This window comes from Rhipicephalus microplus, chromosome 3, assembly GCF_043290135.1.
Source record: "Rhipicephalus microplus isolate Deutch F79 chromosome 3, USDA_Rmic, whole genome shotgun sequence".
NCBI lineage: Eukaryota > Metazoa > Arthropoda > Arachnida > Ixodida > Ixodidae > Rhipicephalus > Rhipicephalus microplus.
In genome coordinates, this window is record NC_134702.1 from 198,721,128 (window position 1) to 198,740,121 (window position 18,994).

Consider the following 18,994-nt stretch of genomic DNA (forward strand, 5'->3'; position numbering starts at 1 on the left):
TCTGGAGCTACACTGCGAGAATGCGGAGTGCTCGGAGAGCATCCTTTCGTCCGCGTACTCGTCGAAGCGGGTCGCGTCAGATGGCGGCCGCGGTGCAAGCAGAAGCTACGACAGCGGGAGTTCGCGTGACGCCTTTGCCGTGAACCTGAAAGTGGTGCTTGCAGCGCGTGCCGTCGGTATCGGGCATGAGCAACTTTCACGATTTTGTGCAGTAGTTGGATTGCCAAACCCTATGCACCATAAGACCTTCCATGCTATCGGCAAAAAGATTCACAGTGCGGCAGTGAAGGCTGTCTGTGAAAACATGCAAAGGGCACGCAGCGTCACCAAAGAGGTGGCTGGTAACAGTGACGTGCCAGTCATGTTTGACGGCACATGGCAAAAAAGAGGCCACAAAAGCCACAATGGTGTGGGAACTGTAGTGTCCTTGGACACTGGTTTGTGCCTGGACTATGAAGTGCTTTCCAACTTCTGCCTGGCGTGCAGTTTGCATAACGACATGGGAGGCGATGAAGAAACATGGCAGGCGTTTCATCATCCCGTTTGTGAGAAGAATTGCGACTGTTCTTCGCATGCCATGGAGGCCGAAGCTGCAGTGCGCATTTGGCAGAGGACTGTGGACTATGAGACACCCCTGCGGTTCACCATCTTCCTAAGCGATGGAGACAGCAAGGCCTACAACGGGGTCTGTGATGCCAACGTGTACCCTGACACTCCAATTGAAAAAGAGGAGTGCACCAACCACGTGGCGAAACGTCTGGGCACCGGCCTGCGGAAGCTGCCAACGCCACTTCCACGAGGGGAGAAGCTGAAGGAGACCACCATCCAGAAGCTTCAAACTTACTTTCAGGTGGCCATTGTGAACAATCGGGGAAATGTCCACAAGATGTACACTGCCATATGGGCCTCATGTTTGCACTCGTGCTCAACAGACGGTGCTGGAAGTCACAAGTTCTGTCCTGCAGGCCCAGACTCGTGGTGCAAGCACCGACGTGCTGAGGCGCAGGGCCAGCCTGCACCGTGCCACACCCCCCTCCTGACCAAGGCCCAGGGTTTGGCAGTCCTCCCAATCTACAAGCGTCTCACAGATGCGAAGCTGCTTGCCCGGTGCCTCCACGGCAAGACACAGAACGCGGCCGAGTCCCTGAACAGCAAAATATGGCTGCTGTGTCCAAAGACCCGGTTTGCTTCCCGGACTGCTGTGGAAACAGCCACAGCCATTGCAGTCCTGTGGTTCAACCGGGGCCACGCGAGCTTTGAAAAGGTGCTGGAAGAGCTTGGGGTGCTTCCTTCGGAGGCCCTGGTTACCCTCAGCGACCGCCGAGACAGCATGCGCATGCACAAGATGAATGTGCGTCAGACCGCTGAGGCGAGGGCACACCGTCGCAGTGCAGCCAAGAGGGCCCGGGTGGAAGAGTCCTGCCGCACCAGCCGGGAAGGGAAAACCTACGGTGCTGGAGAGTTTTAGACAACTGATATTCCCTCTGGACATGTGTGTATGTGTTCAGCACAAGTTTCGTGCTACTGCGTTTTTCATTTTTGTAAATACAGACTTTCAAACTTTCAAACGCGTTTTTCTCATTTCGCAATTTTGGCCAATTTGCATTTTTTGCGGGAAGTGTTTCGGGCACTTAGAATGGTCATACGACGACGAAATTTGGCACACACATTGAGGAGAGTGCGTAGGGTGCCGATATCTACTTGAATCAGCACAACCTATCAGCTGTAAATATCTATTAATAAATTTAATGGTGGTCGAGTGGAAAAAAAAGGGTACTTTGCTACACAGATGTTTTTTTCATAGTTTCAAAGTTGGAGCTTAATTTCTAGCTAGATATCGGCACTCTATGGCTAATAGGGAGCAAAAGGAGCCATTGAACAACTCTCTGCATGAACATTTAGTATGCGCGAAAGTTCCCGGAAAACTTATCAAGTTTCACCATTACTTGAAACACAACTCCCAAACTATTGCACTTATGTAAAAACTGATTACAGATTTGGAATCAGGAGGAAAAACTGCATCAGTGGTCCAATTTCTGAAGCTCTAAGTTGAATAACAAAAAAAAAGTGCTTTCGAGGAGCGTCTCCCCTTAACAGGAGACCTGATCTCCAAGCTCACCAATTATTATGGGTGGGCTCTGAAGACACAGTGGTGATGTTGATGCTATGCACACAGCAGTGATGGCCACTTATCATTACATCACATCCAATTATGTGGCAAGCCACACTCTATGCCCACCTGGTCCAAATTCCTGGTGCAAACAAAATGTGGCAAAGGCCAAGGAGGAGCCCATTATCAAACATCGTCGAAAGCTGCCTCCACATGTCTGCCAAGCCTTACTTCTCATTTATAAGCGTTTGTCAGACAGAAAGCTGTTGCAAAGACGCCAGCGAGGAAAAACCCAAAATAACAACGAATGCCTGCATTCAATGATCTGGGAGCTGGCATCAAAGGAGCGACATGCTTCGCTATTCACGGTGGAGGCAGCTGTGGCAGAAGCAGTGCTCAAGTTCAATGCAGGCAATAAAAAGGCATCAGAGGACATTATGAAAGAGCTGAGCCTAAACCCCAGCTGGCAAAGCCGTAGCCGCATGGCTGAAAAGGATCGATGGTGCACGGCAGCATCAGTCAAGAAGCAACAAGCAACAGAGAACATGCACCAGTCCCTGAAAAAGCGCCACACAGGGACTCATAGTCAAGAGGACTACATGCCCGGTGCATACTGAGCATTTTCAAGTGCAGTTATGTAAATGAATGAGCTTTACTTCTTTTTCTCAGTTTTCTGAAAACATGCTTTTTGGTGACTTTACTAGTTTGTCGGGTAGAAGATATCTTTCAATCTAGAACAGCTAGAGCAATATTTTTTTGATTAATGTAAAGCCCAATCTGTGTATTACAAAGTGCTGAAAGCATGATTTGAATTTGCTGTCCATATAAATTTAAAAGGTATTAAATTTCTTTGTATGTGATAGCTATGTCATGACTCCTCAACTTTCATCATCTGCAGAATCACTAGTTTTTTTTTTAATTTGAAATCTGCTTGCATCATTGCACTTATTGCTAATTGCATTGTCTAGCTATGCAATAATACTTACTTTTTGATAAGCACTTTCTTTTTTATTGTCTCCAAAAACAATAGAGTGACAGCATTGTGTATCTCCTAAATTAATTGACCTACAATGAAAATATTTACATATATGAAATCAGCAGGAGAAACTACATAAGCATGTACATTTTCATCATGTTTGGTCCACAAATACAGAAAAAATATCTCCACACACCATGTCCCCACTTAAAGGAAGACGAGAGTCGAAAAGTCGTGGTTTTCCGGAAAACTTTCGTTTTTTTTTTCAAGTTGTATTGGCATCCTTGGACTATAACCTTTAACTTCTGAAAAGGTCAAGCTGAAATTCGCACGAGAAATGATCTAAAGATACTTCCATGTAGGGAGCGGTGACGTGAGAAATGCGCGAATGTCACCAAAAATGACATAGTTCGCGTTGTCTTGTCGCGAGAAGGACGCGTTGGCCGCCATTTGCAATCGTGCACGCATGCTGCGAAGGCCTTCCCCTTCACAATCCACTAGTAGCCAGTCTCGTATCTTAACGAAGAATGAACCAAAAACAACAAAAACAACACTTGCGGTTTTGAGTATCGCGATAAGCAGCACGAGGCCGCCATTGGTCGGCGGTGCGCTCCGCCTCGGACAACACAATTAAGTTGTTCGATGTTTCTCTGCAGTTTTGCGTCATAAGCCCCGAGAAGCGCAGTCTAGATAATCGAAAGTTCATAACTCGCCCTAAGCATCGAGGGAAACGGCGTCGGACGCTTCCAAAAGTGACAGCAAACATCGATGTCACCGCCGACCATTGCCCCAACTTCGGATAGGCCTAACTGACACCGAACCCCGCAACGACAGTGGTTGTGAAATAGCCACTGCCGTGGAATTCGTCAGCGCATCCCAAATGACGAGCGGATTCTTCGAGAGTGAACTTAGACCAGTAGGTCCGAGGTGGCTGAAAAGCGCAAAGCGCTTTTGGCATTCCTCGAACTGTGCTGTGAAAATACCGATTTCCCTAAATCTACACTTTCATTCCCGCACGCGTCGAGACATACTACTTCGGCCAGGGAGCAAGGGACGAGCGCTCGTTTCGACAGCGGCAGCTCGTGTGATAGCTTTGCTGTAAACGTTGAAGGCAGTTCTGGCAGCATGCGCTATAGGCGCAGGTCATGACCAACATTTAACAATTCTGTGCGATTCTCCGTATTCCGAGCATTCAGTGCAAGATGCCTTTCATTGTGTCCCAATTTGATGCAAAAAAAATGGCTTCCTAATAAATGCCAACTTTCCAAACTTTCAAACTTGTTTTTCTCATGTTCATTTTTTTTTTGACAATTTCACATTTTCCGGGCAGCCTTTTAGATGCTTATACTTATTGTAAAACAACAAAACATGACACACATATTGTTCAACACATGCAGAATGCAAATATCTACTTGAAATTGCAATTCCTACCAGAATTAGTTGCGAAAATATTAAGTTATTGTTTCAAGGGAGACTGAAAATAATTAGTTATTCTATGATTCTATGATAATTGGTTATTTCTATGACATATCTGGATAGATATTTGCGCTTTACAATCTATCAAGAGTCAAATAAGATCAGAGACAACGCTTTTACTGAAAGTTAAGTACATGAAAGAGTACCCGCAAAACATGTAACTTTTTGCTATTGTGCATGGCGCAACTCAATAACTATAGCAGCTACACAAAAAATGGTTGCATATTTAAAATCTCCATGAAAAACTATATTATTAAAATTTTCAAGTGTCTATGACTAGAAATAAAAAAAAAGTTTTTTCGAGGAGAGTCTCCCATTAACTACAAAAATCGGAGATGTTTCACGATTAAGGGGGGACGTGCCTTAAGAAACGAACTTTCTTGCTTCCGGTTGGATATCGATGAAAACTGGCATAGACACTAAGAATGGCCTCACAGTTCTTTCATACCAATGGCGAGGCGATACCACAGAAACATAATGGGAATCCTTCATATAATATCGTGGTGGTGCAGGAGAATTTATAAAATGACAAAAATAGTAGCTAATTACTGTACGCACAGCCAAATGTACGCTGAAGGGAGTTGCATTTTCAAGATATTTTTTTTTTTTGCAACATTAAAACTTGTAGCTAACGTTTTCTCCAGTGACACTGCAATGAGCAGACTTGCACTACAAACAAGTAACCCCATGAAAAATTCTTTAGGGAGTAAAATAAAACAGATTGCAGCTCCCTGAACCACAGTTCAAGGAGCATTTCAAAACAAACGGAATCAAAATCTGTACAGTGGTTGCCAAGATATCTGCTCTATGAGCTGAGCATAATGCCCCCCCCCCCCCCTTCAAAAAAAAAGCAGTATTGAGAAAACTGCGTTGAAAGTTTCACCTTCTGTTTAGGTTTGTAAAACACCTAAAAATTGTGATCTTAGGTTTGTTTTGCGATATTTGACTTCTCAGGCATGTGGAATTCGCCCAGTGTCTTTTGTTGCATACCGTATTTACACGATTGTAAGACGACCCTTTTTTTCAAATTTGACAATCCAATGTTTGGGGGTCGTCTTAGAATCGTAATCGAACCATGTACCTTAGAATCGAAATCGAACCATGTATTGTCATCTCGAATAGTTTCTCGCTCAACCCAAAGCGCATAGTTTTCCGCGTGCTTATACAAAAGCTTTTCTTTTTTTAGCATCTACTGCGCGCATTACGAGTGCCTTTATGACGAGCACACGGCTCTTGAGGAAGCACCGGTAATCGATGGAAGAGCCGCCGTAGGGGGGTATTGGTAGTTGACGGAAGAGCTCCTCTTTGTGATACAATTTTCTAAGCGGGCGCGTCGCCGCGTGCACTGCTCCTGTCGCTTGTGTCCACGACCGGCTCTCTCGAGTCACTTCTGTCTGACATGAGTGCCGTAGGCTCGAAGAACACTCGGCGCTCGAACACTCGGCACTCGGCGCTCGTCAGGAAGCCGCGAACTTACGCCAAGCGGGCGTGTGAGGAGAGCCTCCCTGGCTACTGTGTGCGGGTGGGTCCTCTCCGCATGGGCGGCCGTCCCACGCGATGCCGTGGTGCGGTCGTTAGCGAAGTGCACACTTGACGACGACGTGCTGTGGGACTGCAGCAGCAATGACGGTAGCAGCACCAGCGAGGACGACTCCAGCGACGATGAATAATCCTCCGCAACCACGTGAATAAATTTCCCTTGTGTAAAATGCGCGCGTCTTTTTTTTTTTTTAGATGAGATTTTGGGGGGTCGTCTTACATTCGAGTCGTCTTACAATCGTGTAAATACGGTATATTTTTTTCATAACCTCCACTTTTTGATCAAGAGAACAAGAATGAATTTCAAACCAAGTTCTCTGTATGAAGGAGTGGTGTGATAGACATGACATAATAGATTGTAATTGAATAAGGCCACATATAGATATGATTACACATCTATCTTGTGTTCAAACTGTCATTAGCATAATGAAGTATTTCCCGGTTACAAATAACCACTAAACATATTTATATAGAGAGAGGTTTATTGCACCAGAAAAATGGCTCGCAACATCACAGCCTATGCCTTATTTCCAAATAATGGATAATTATGGGCAGAAAACTGGTGGCACGGGAATATTTTTTAGCAGTTTATTTAATAACGCGAGTAGGACATATAAAAATTGGTGCCCCTACTTCATACATGCTCTTTCGTCACCCAAGCAATAAAACACATCATCATACGGCCAGTCGCGGAAACCCTAATCTACGATGCTTTCATTGTCTCAGAACATTCATAGACGTTCGCGGCGATACCAACCACGGCTACAAGCACGTATAAATCGCAGCAAGCACAAATGCTTACTGACAGCACACCATATGACCGTGAAGCACTTGGCAGCGGCGTTTGGTGATGATGCATGAAATGTGCCTATAATGACAAAAAAAAAAAATCAGCACGCACTGCGCTTGGTATCGCATTTTCGAGTGCTGACACACGAAACTGCCAGCTGCTGTTCCGAGCAATCCTTGGCATTGGAGCGGGGGGGGGTTGACGAGCTTGAATATGGTGTCTATTGCCGATGCGTACCGTGCCCATTCTGAGGAGCTAGCGAAAAATGTGCTTTGTTGCTTGTGAAGAAGTACGATACCACGAGCGCGCTAGTGCGTTGTCCTTGCCGGCAAAGTTCATCTCGCCGTGAGCGGAGTTAGGCCTAAAGACGATTTCGATCACGTGCCCCGCTCGTAGACCACACGCCCGCTCATAGTAATCTGATCAAGCATCTACTTACAGCTCAAAACTAAAACGTAATTATACATTAAGTGATCACCGAGCCATGAACATGTCAAGAAGTAAAGATTTTCGGCAACTATGCCCTCGCGGCGCACAAGCAACAGACGACGATCTCCTAGAGCGAGCATCGGGCCAATGGCGAGAAGAGCTAGGGCAACATGGTGGCCACAGCCAAACAGAAACCTTAAAACGACCTTACACATTTGCTTTCTGTGCACTTTTTTTCAAAGAGGGGAGCCAGCTGAGGGGGGAAAAATGAACACGGAAAAATTCTCTTTCCGATGAGCCCGCTCCTGGCCGCGCCATCGCGAAGGTGTAATTTTTTTTAATATCACAGTTTTCTCGCGATTTCCAGAAACCTTTTCACTACTTAGGAGGGTGAAACAAATATTCTGAAACACTTCTCAGTATAGATACTTTGGATTTAGGGAGGGAAAGGTTCAGAGAAACTGAAAACAATTTTGAAAAATAGTTTTTTTTGCCATTTTTCATGATACGAAAGTCCTCGTCCCCCCTACTGCGAGCATATAAGCTTGCGAAATGTACAAAGCGACGTGGGTCGACCAGACATAAAGGAAGAGGATTCGGATACACACGTGCAAAATATTCCACGGTGGCTTGCTTGATGACAGGCGGCTCTAGCTGCACTTCGACCACCTGGATCTCGCACGTCAGTGGCAAGTGGCGCAAGTAGCGCAGCCGCCTGCGGAGCTCCTGCAGCAGAAACACAAGGCAAGGCACAGTTTTAAACCAGCCCCAGCCTCATTACCAGAGACAAACAAGCCTCCCTGGTGGCAAGTCGTTTAAGCGGCAAGTGTTTTCTATCCAATAATCTTTATTGAACACCTTACAAACAATTCAGGCGTTCACGAAATACTTGTAGATTTGTGTGCCAGGAACAAGAGATAAAAAGTAGAATAGATTGAGGGGCCTCTCTCGTTCGTTACACTGCCTAATGAAGTCAATGAAAAGCATAATTGCTAGTGTTTCACTTGCCGAAATCATGATGTGCTTACAAGGCACGCAGCAGTGAACGAGTTTCCTACAAGTACACTAGAGGGAACTTTGGCAGTAGTTTCTATGGGAGCTTCAGTGAGCAAAAAAATGACGGGTAGTACATGGACTTGTCTAATCTTCCTACTATCAGCTCTGTTTCTCTTCATGTGGCTTGGAGCTGCTTAGTCATGAAACGACAATCACCAAATGTTCAGCAGTTACGCTACAATACCATAACATTTTAGGCTCACCAATTCAAATCGGGTCACGCAATTCTCAACAATTCGTTCTTGTACTGGAAACAAAACCAAAACACAGCAACAACCAAAGCCAAAAATGCGTTTGAAGCCCGAAAGTACGGGCAAATTTGTGTACTACTCCTAGTTCCCAAGGTGGCTGAATGATCACAGACGAGTCCCCTTTAGTTAATTTTAGGAAACTCTATGTCAGTGTAGGCCTCCGGAAATTTCAACCACCTGGAGCTCTTCAATGCAAGGAAAGCATAGGAAGCATGACTTGCAGCCCTTTATGTGCAGTAACAATTTGACACATGAATAAATAAAATGTCTAAAAAAATTCCTGCTGCTGAGAATCGAACTCAAAGCCTTTTGATTGTGCATTCAATGCTCTACCAATTACTACAGTTGCTCAATACCTACGCTCTTATATCTTCAAATGAGCAGAAAACAAGGATCAGCCAGCCAACAACGTGACACGACTTTGTATTAGAGATGAGAGCAGAGCCTGCCCAATGTGCTAAAAATCCTTCGGAGACCTTTCTTCCCCATTAGTGTTTCGTGGAGAAAAATTGAAGGAAGATGAAAAATGAAGGACCCCTCGTTCGAGAAAACTTTACTTAAGTAGATGTTTGAACACTCAGTACTCGCTACTCGATACAGTTCGTATACCGCATTGTGGAAGCTACAGAAATCCCCCGAAAGCCAAAACAGAAAATAATTATCTATAGCTGTGGAAACAAGACTCACAATGTCAATGGAGGCACCTTCGATCTCCACGATGCGTGCTGTGAATTTCACCGGAGCAAGCTCCAAGGCACCGTACTCGTGTGCCAGCATCCGTGCGTTGAGCGCATGCAGGAACACGGGCTGTCCGTCGGCCGCCTGAAAGTAGTAGAAGCTGTCCCCTCCAGAGACACCATCACGGCAACCGTTGTTGCTAGAGCCATTCCTGGCAGTGCCAACTGGCATCTCCAAATCCTCTGCGCCGACTACGCTGTCGTCCTCGGCGCCACTGCTGCCGCTGCTGACGCGGCGCTCGCGGCCACGCACTTGAGGGGAGTCTGCAACATAAACTTTGATATCACACAGATATGGCAACATTATCACATGAAAGAAGCCTAAATTCATTTATGTGGAACGCACATCAGCAAGTACCAACCATCAATATAAGTAAATCCTACCATAACAGTACAGTCGAAACCCGCACTAACGAAACGCCACGAGTACGAAATCCCCGTAGCAACGAAATATTTCTGGATCCCCGGCCAACGTTCATAGAAGCCCATGTATTTTGTATCTCGCGGCAACGAAACGTTTTTGAAAAACGATCCCGTATTAACGAATTTTTTACCAGGGTGCGGGCCTTATTTTACTTTTCCGCCAAAGGTTAACTGCCGAAAATATGCTCGTATGCGTGTTATGCGCATTTATAATTTGTAAACGTCTGCTTTTGCCGTGCTAGCGTGGGTACCGCCATTTTTGTTTAATTAAATTGGCGATGGGGTCTGTGTCCAGCAACATGCCTGGCCACACTGCAGCAGGCGATGGGAAATGATTAGGCTGGAGTGCAGATGGCGCCGTCGGACGAGCTCAACAGGCCGAAGCAACAACCAGCAGTTGGAATCAATCAAAACGATGAAGAGAAGACTGGAACTGGTGGCGAAATTGAGATGAAGTTACAATGACGCCTGAGAAAAGCTTGACGCTGGAAGCGGATTCTCTGTTGATAGCGGAAAAAGAAAAGAACAGCAACAATATCACCATGTTAAGTAGCCGTGCAGCGACACCAATAGGGGGCAACACAATCCCATCCTGCATTGCTTCCGTCATTTCGTCACTTCCGTAGCCTCACACACGGGAGTGCCGCGAGTTGTGTTGTATGTGGCTGTTTGCGTGAAAGTGCTGCGGGTGGCTACCGGCACATCGGCTTTTGCTAAGATGCCCCCGCCAGCCAAAAAGCGGAAGTTTCTGTTGCTTCACGATAAGGCTGCTGTCATTGCCGAAGTTGAAAAGGGCAGGAAGAAGGATATCGCTAAAGAGTATGGAATTGCGTGCAGCTTGCTTTCGACCATATAGAAAGGCAAAGATGCCATTCTCGCTGCGCTTGATAATGGCGCACATGCGCAGAACAAGACGGTCGCCGCAGCAGCCTTTCTGGACGTCGATAAAGCGGTCTTCGCGTGGTTTTGCGAATAGCGTGCCAACAGAGTGCCACTGTCAGGAAAAATTCTACAAAAAAAGGCACTGGACCTTTCCAGCATTCTCGGGCACGACTAGTTCCGAGCGAGCGTTGGCTGGTTGGGCCGCTCTAAAGTCCCGGTGCGAAGGGAGAGCGTTGAAGTTGTTGCATGGCAAGGGTCGGCAAAGTAAGTTGACGGACTTCTGGCAATAAATTTTCGTTCTGCTGGCCGTATCATTGTTTTTATGTCTCATAGTCAAGGCAACGAAATGAAGTTTGAGAGTACAGTCGAAACCCGCAATAACGAAATTGCAGGAGAAACCGGAAAATTTCGTTCTCGCGGGTTTCGACTGTACTCTCAAACTTCATTATAGAAAGTTGCATCTGGCACAAAAATACCTCGTTAAAAAAATATTCTGAACACTCCATCAATAACAAAACTATTCATTACATTTTTTTATAATCAATAATTCGTAATATTGTGTTCGTTATCAGTTAAACCCCTTTATAAAAGACAAGCTCTGGGTAGAAATGAGTGTACCCATTAGTCTCTTATACCAGTGTCTCTTATATAGGGGTTCCACGGTATTGAGATCTTTGAGTGTACTAAATATAAATAACTGTCTTTTCGTAATGACAGCCAAACACTAACTGAACAGCTGGCAACATGCTGACAAGCTCTAGCTTTTTTTTTTAAGGGGAGAGGAGGGGCTTGAAGAATAAAATAGTTTTCTACTGGGCTCATTATTTTGGGCAACCAATTAAACTTTCTGGCAGACTCCCAAGAGTCCAAAGTATCAATTAAGTTATCACTTTAGAATGACCTGCACAGTTTCACTTCGCAGAGAGGCAAGCCTTACATACCAAAATGTCTAACACTATCAGTGCGAGATTTTTCAAGCAGCCACACTGACCTGAAAGTGGGCTGTTTGTCATGTCGGGCACCTGGTCACCATTGTCGTCGTTTGTGTTGTTCAGAGACTGTTGCTGGTCTCCGCACACCGGCACCTTAATCGAGGAATGCACGGGAGAACAGAAAACAGAAAGGTTACAATAAAGCTTTTTCTGAAAGGTGTATTTTATGGCTCGCAGAAATAGTGAATTTTAGGTTCAACACGAAATTGAAGCAAATAGCAGTTTGGGCAAACAATTTCAAATAGAGTTCAAATAGTCTACATTGCGTATTATACAGGAAAATGGGCATATTTGAACCTAACTCACCTGCACGACTTTTTTTTTTTAAGTGAAACTAGGCCAGTGCCAATGGCATTCTTTTTGGTTCAAAGGAAGTGAAAGCAACTTCCAATAGTCACATAGCTTGACTTCCGGAATAATGAAAGTGGTAACATGTAAAGTGTCGTTTTAAAATTCACTAGACAGAGCATATTAGCCAGTATAACAAGTATTAAAGTAAAAAATACGAGGGATCAATGAGAAAGTAATACAGTAGAACTTTGATTATACAGACAAATCTCAATAATTCGAACTCGAAGGGGCCGGTAAATTTGTTCGAATTAAAAGAAGTTCGAAACAATGAAAGCTAAATAAACGGGGGCTCTCCATGCAGTGATGCATGTGCATTGAGCCAACACACACGAGGGAGAAGTTTCAGAAGACTTACAAATATTCACAAATCACAGGACATCAGTCTTTTATAGAAGTAATCGGTGATGCGCGTCTGCACAGTTTGCCTTGTAGTGAGTCAATCAATTTCGCACGCAGCTTGCAAAGCATTTCTACTTCGACTTCAGCATTCTCCTGGCAAGAGAAGTTGCGCACGGAAATGTCCAGCGCCGACACTCTCTACAGACGATGGCAACGACTGCGTAGCGGAGCCTCTCTGCTACTGCGCTGCTCTCCGCTACACAGCTGCAGCATGGCCAGCATGTGACGAGAAAGGAGGAGCGTCTCCACGCAGAGAAAAGCAGATCGGCATTTAAGAGAAAACCAACACTCAACTACAGTGTACTAGCAGGAGACGGTGGAATGAACAAGCCGGCTGCACCGCATCTCGGCTGATTCTCCGGTGGGTGACAGTAGCGGCGGCGCTGTAGTCGCATGGTATTGAAGATCTCGGGAGCGTCTGCAGTGGGAGCATGCGCTCCATAGCCTGCGACAGCGTATAATTGCTCGTTTTCAGAGCGTTTATTGCGTTTCTGAGACTTTGGTAGTGCATGCGCACCTGCTACGCACCATGGCACACAAGCGAATGTGCAGGCACGCCAAAATTGCATTGAGACATTCACTGTTTGAAGAACCTGCCGACCACTCCCCCTACGAAAAAAAAAAAAATACACGCACACATGTACAATAAGAATTTGCACGGATGCTCCTATCTTCTCACTCAAGCAGTGCTTTGAGTTGCGCTAGATATAAGTGGCTACTGGCGAACTACAAAGAAAGGAGAAGTATCAAAACTAAAAACTGCGACTAAATCACATGCTCGTTTTGTCGGCAGTTTTTACGATACCCAGAGCACTATTCCTCATATAAGTCCACATGCGCTTGATTGCTTCATGTGAAACCAGAGTGTAAGTAACGTTGTCGCAACACTTATATCGGTGACTCGATCAGTTTTATCATGCCAGTTTTGTGGAAAATAGTAACCAATGCCTTCTGAAATGCTTATGTTGTGTTAACAACTTGCTTTTGCGCTTGCTTTGCTTCATTTATGCAAGCTCTAAGTGGTTATTATAGCAGGAGTCCGAGCCTGGGAGCCGAGCTGAAGCAACGGGTGCACCTCCAAACATATTATAAAATGCCGGTTGTATATATAGCCAGTCTGTTAACCTGCGTAAATTCACCGTAACCAGTTCTCAATTTGTATCCACTGCTTAAGTTGTGCTGCTTTGCAAATATTCTATTGATGTTACGCCATTGCAAGCCAGCAAATTTTTGACAATGTTTTGTATTATAAGTGTAGTTCTTTTATTAGGTGCCCAAAATGTAGGCAGGCAGTGGTGCATATTGTTTTGAGAAATTTCACTTGAATAAGTACACAGTAAACACACACGCACGCACGCACGCACACTCACACACGCACACACACACAAATCCTCAAGTTCATCGCTCCATTAACAACATCCACGCAATGAGAACAGCCACTATTTTTTCGCAAAGGATTTATCGTCCGATTACATTAGACTTGACCTACCTTTGAGACGTAGCTCATACTGACGAAAAGGTGAAATCTGAAGTGCACATTTGTAGACACGCTATATTCAGCTTCGCCAACTGTAAACTTTTGGTGCAGCGCTACCCAGGATATTTTTTTTTTTTAGGGGGTGGAGTGTGCAGCAGAGCAACCAACTTTGGCAATCTGTGGTCGCTGTGAATGCGCGTGAATATTTTAGTATAACATGAATGGTTAAATTACGAAAAAAATTCGTGGTGTAGGGGGTTCAGATTCCCTTCCTCTTCCCTTTCTACTTACGGCCTCCTGATTCTGCTTGCATTGAAGATGGTATTTTTTTTTTCATCTCGCAGCTTTTTGAGCACATCTAACTTCCGAAAAATCGGCTCAGTTATTCCGAGGGTTGTAGACGCCTAACCAACGAAGAAAGAGTCAACACAGAAGAAATCAGAATAAGGCACGTCCTTTCTAAAGAATTTTCGATCTTTCAAAAGGGTTTTTATGGAGGTCAAATTCAGTAGATTGGCGTTTCCGCCTTTAAGGGTTATGATATCATGTATTTGACATGAACGTTGAGCCCGTACGAAGAAATCTGCATCAAGAAAGCGCGCTCGAGGAGCCGAAGCGCATAGCACTTACTGCGCGCGACTCTTTCAGTACTATTCGACTGCAGCGCTGCCGCTACGGGTAATGCGGAAGGGATCAGGCGGCGAGGTGCGGTCCCGCCACTGAACACTTCTAGTACACTCTATTTCAACGGCAGCTTTTTTTTTTTGCTTTTTTCGTGCCCGTCCTTGAAAGGAGAAGGGTTAAGTGGCAGGTATGGGAAAGGAAGAGCGTGGCACCAGCGCTTGAGAGACCCCCTGCTCAAGGCGCAGAGCCGTGCTCCTGCAAGGGGCAAGGGCTGTAGAAGATAGCGTCTTTTTCCTTTCCTTCAACCACACATTCATTAAACTCGCGACAGCTTTCTTTTTTTTCCCTCTCTCTCTTCGCGTGCGACGTTGAAAGGAGAAGGGTCTTTACACAGCAGGGACAGAAAAAAGAGAAGCGTGACACGGGCGCGTCACAGATCGGCGTTTGAGAAATAGCAAATATTCCACCGTAGCCTTTTATTTATTTTTCTTTTCCTTCGCGCTGAGCGTTCAGGTGTTGCAGATATCGCCGCGGGATTGGGCGGGGTGCTGAGAGCATTTTCGAAGCGCGGTATGTTCGAATTGACCATCGCAAGTGCTTGCGTGTTCGAATTACCGGGCGTTTTCGTCCATTGGAATACACACAGCTTTGACGGGATCTCATCGCGAGCTCAAATTCACCGGTAGTTCGAATTAAGCATGTTCAAATTGATCACATTCGACTGTACATGCCCTGGTTTTGCGACGACCCGCATTTTACGACAAATGAGTCTGATCCCGGTCAAATCCACATAAGAAATAATGTTTTAAAGACCTTGTTTCTATGTTGCAGTTTCACGCTGACCCTGCATCTTAAAACAACTTTGCGACATGCATCCAATGGATATTTCAATTTGCCCAAATGCTACAATGTTTATGGAAAAAGACTAATTGAATTTAATTGGACCAAAATATGCAACGCAATTCTCTGAGATTAAGCTGCACATACTTTCGGTCTAGCATGCAAGTCCTTTTTTTTATTCTGACGATATGTAAGCCTGTGTGTACGTCTGTTTTGATTTAATAAAATGTATACCTGTATTACCTGTATTCATATAATCCGTTTTTTTTTTTTTGCTGAGCTGTACATTGTCTATGCATATTGTATTGGACCAGTCCCTAGCCACTTAAGGCTATTAGTTGAAATATTTTTTTGTATCTTTATTCTTTTAATAGAAAAATAAAGTTCTATTGATTGATTGATTAAATGAGGCCTTTTTAGCATGAACAGAGCCTATTGTATTTACTCGATTCTACCGCGCGCTCGATTGTAACGCACGCCCGGTTTCCACGACGAAAAAAAAAAGTAAGACATTGATTGTAACGCACACCACTTTTCCGCGCCGGAAGACAAAAAAAAGTTTGTAGGAGTCAACCCTTGCACATTGACAATAAGTATTTGGGTTTTGATGCACTGAAGTTTCCGAAGATGAAACGCAAAGCCGAACAGCCAGCCCTGCAGCTAAAACTATGACCACTACAGCGGCATTACGAGGCGTGTAATAGGTCAGTCTTAGTCGCTGTCGGACAACTCCTTATCACTGTCAACGGCCCAAAGCATCTCATCCTCGGCACCATCCATGGCATTTGAGATGCCACATTTCTTGAATGCCTTGATGACCATGGCTAATGGTATTGCACACCACGCGTACTTCCCCCAAGCAGCGAAGTCTTGCAGAGAGGCGCGTTCATCCTGTTGCTTGGCGTGAAATCATGCCGTCCATTGATCAGTCAGTCGGTGTAAAGCGCACGAATCTTGTTTTTCACCGGCTTGTTCAGGCAGACATCTAGCGGTTAAGTTGTGACTTCATGCCCCCAGGTATGACTACAAGGTCCGTATTGCACGCGGCGGGCTTGTCCTTGTTCCGCTGGTTGAGATGGCCCCAGAACGCATCGAGCCCGAGCATCGCTTGCAGGCCCAAACCGCTGCCAGGCCGCTTCCGCCAGATGTGATGGATCCAATCGGCGACCAGGTCCGTCGTCATCTAACCTTTCTCGTTGGCCCGCACGATTACACCACTCGGGAAAACGACTCCTTTCCGGAGCGTCTTCCATTTAAATATCAGGTACGAGGGAAGCTTGTGCCCATCTGACATGCAACAGAGCGTTGCCGTCACTCTAGTTGTTTCGTGGCCCGGTGTCAGCACGCGAACTTGCTTCGCCCTCTTTTTCTCAACGGTTGTGGTGCCAGGCATGTCGAAGTAAATAGGCGCTGATCGGCATTCCCGATTTGCCCAAGCAGGTAGCGGTTGTTGTGCCGCAAGTTTAGGACGAACCTCTGAACTGTGAAGCTTTTCTTTGTACTCCTCCAGCAACTTTTCTCCTCATAAAGTTACCGTATTTACTAGCATAATCCTCGCACTTCTTTTGGCGGAAAACCGATGCAAAGTGCAAAGTTGGGAGGTGCAAGAATTGCATGGGGAAAACTTCCCACAAAAACAAACACAGCGAAAAAGAAAACGAAGTGGCCGCGAATCGGGATTCTCGCACCAGTAACTAACAGCAAGCTTTGAGAAGTACTAAATAAAACTTACCTCAACAATAAAAGCACAGGTTCAACACAAGGCAAGACTTATTTGAGGCACAAGAAGTGCAAGCAAATAGGCAAGAATTAGAACACCATACGCAAAACTTGCGGGCGTTGCGGTAGAGTTCGTCGCTCAACAGGGGCCCGCAAAAGGTAAGCGTAGGACGTCGGTATTGGGTTGATGGCTATTTAACAGAATCGTTCGCAATTTCCTTAGGAAGAAATAAAGTTTACCATCAATACCAGTTTTAGGCACACAACAGGCCCGACACGTCTTGGTGGCGTTCAGCTGCCGTCACCAGTAGCGAACACAAAACTCGTAGACTCCGAAAGGCCTGCCGGCGACCCTGTTGCCGTTTGTTTAGTGCATGATCTATCACTTTCAACTAGAGAGCAGCCGTGCAGCCTCAGTATTGCTTTATAACGTGACAACATTACCGACACAACATACAAAACACGGCGCAACGCGCACTTGCCACTTTGGCTTGGCTTCATCATCATCATCAGCCTGACTACGCCCACTGTAGGACAAAGGCCTCTCCCATGTTCCGCCAGTTAACTCGGTACTGTGCTTGCTGCTGCCAATTTATACCCGCAAACTTCTTAATCTCATCCGCCCACCTAACCTTTTGCCTCCCCCATCCCACTTGCCTTCTCTGGGAATCCAGTTAGTTAGTTACCCTAAATGACCAGCAGTTATCCTGTCTACGCGCTACATGCCCGGCCCATGTCCATTTCCTCTTCTTGATTTCAACTGTGATACCCTTAACCTCCGTTTGTTCCCTATCCACTCTGCTCTCTTCTTGTCTCTTAAGGTTACACCTACCATTTTTCTTTCCACTGCTCGCTGCGTCGTCTTCAATTTAAGCTGAACCCTCTTTGTAAGTCTTCAGGGATCCGCTCCGTAGGTAAGTACCGGCAAGGTACAGCTATTATATACCTTCCTTTTGAGGGATAGTGGCAATCTACCTGTCATAATTTGAGAGTGCTTGCCAAATGTGCTCCATTCCATTCTTATTCTTTTAGTTACTTCAATGTCGTGGTTCGGCTCCGCGGTTATTACATGCCCTAAGTAGGCCTAGTTTTTTAGAACTTGAAGTGCAATATTATCTATCTCATAGCGCTGCTCTCTTCCGAGGTTGTTGTACATTACTTTCGTCTTCTGCAGATTAACTTTAAGACCCACCTTTCTGCTCTCCTTGTCTAACTCCGTAATCATGAGTTTCAATTTGTCCCCGGAGTTACTCAGCAATGCAATGTCATCGGCGAAGCCCAAATTACTAAGCTACTCTCCATTAACTTTTATCCCTAACTGTTCCCATTCTAGCCTTCTGAAAAACTCCTGTAAGAATGCGGTAAATAGCATTGGCTTGTCATGGCTTAGATTGAATCTCCGTGCAATAATAGTACGCTTGATGCTTAAGAGATGGCGTCAGATGGTGCGCCATCATCATCAGTAGCTGGAACGAGCAGATGACATTATTGCGGCACTTTTCGGGGTTGCAATAATTACTTGAGGAAAAAAAGAAATCCTATTTTTGTTGGGCGATGTGGGGGGTGCGAGCATTGTGTGAGTGCGAGGATTACGCGAGTAAATACGGTAGTTAGCCAGCACCTGCTCACTTTGAACTAGCTCCGCGTTAGCCCTTTTTCTAAGGCTAACAGCATAGCCTATACTTGGAGCAGTTCTGTCGTCACGGGCCGCTGTGCCGCTCGTTGCTCAAGCACATACTCAGCGAGCAGCTCTCCAATTTGCAGAAACCAACCCAGCTCTAGTCCACTGAAGCCTTTATGTGAAGCTTTGCTGTCGACAATTTTCTGCCTTTGTTTCCACCAGTCCAGCACGCACTTTTCCGGAACTCCGAACAACCGCAATGTGGCCTGATTTGCGTCTATTTCTGCACAAGCGATGACTTG

At 45.5% G+C, this 18,994-nt stretch overlaps 1 protein-coding gene across 3 annotated transcripts in view; it reads right to left on the bottom strand.

The window, feature by feature from the left end:
- LOC119187169 (E3 ubiquitin-protein ligase RNF10) overlaps window positions 1-18,994 on the bottom strand; it is a 79,019-nt gene that overhangs the window by 24,458 nt on the left and 35,567 nt on the right. For 2 of the 3 annotated variants that reach the window (XM_075890653.1, XM_075890652.1), the window contains exons 8-10: window positions 11,661-11,754; window positions 9,315-9,640; window positions 7,929-8,046 (exon numbers count right to left, since the gene is read on the bottom strand). In XM_075890653.1, coding sequence (XP_075746768.1) covers window positions 7,929-8,046; window positions 9,315-9,640; window positions 11,661-11,754 — 538 coding nt within the window. The remainder of the gene's footprint in view (window positions 1-7,928; window positions 8,047-9,314; window positions 9,641-11,660; window positions 11,755-18,994) is intronic. The other variant, XM_075890654.1, reaches the window with a different exon arrangement.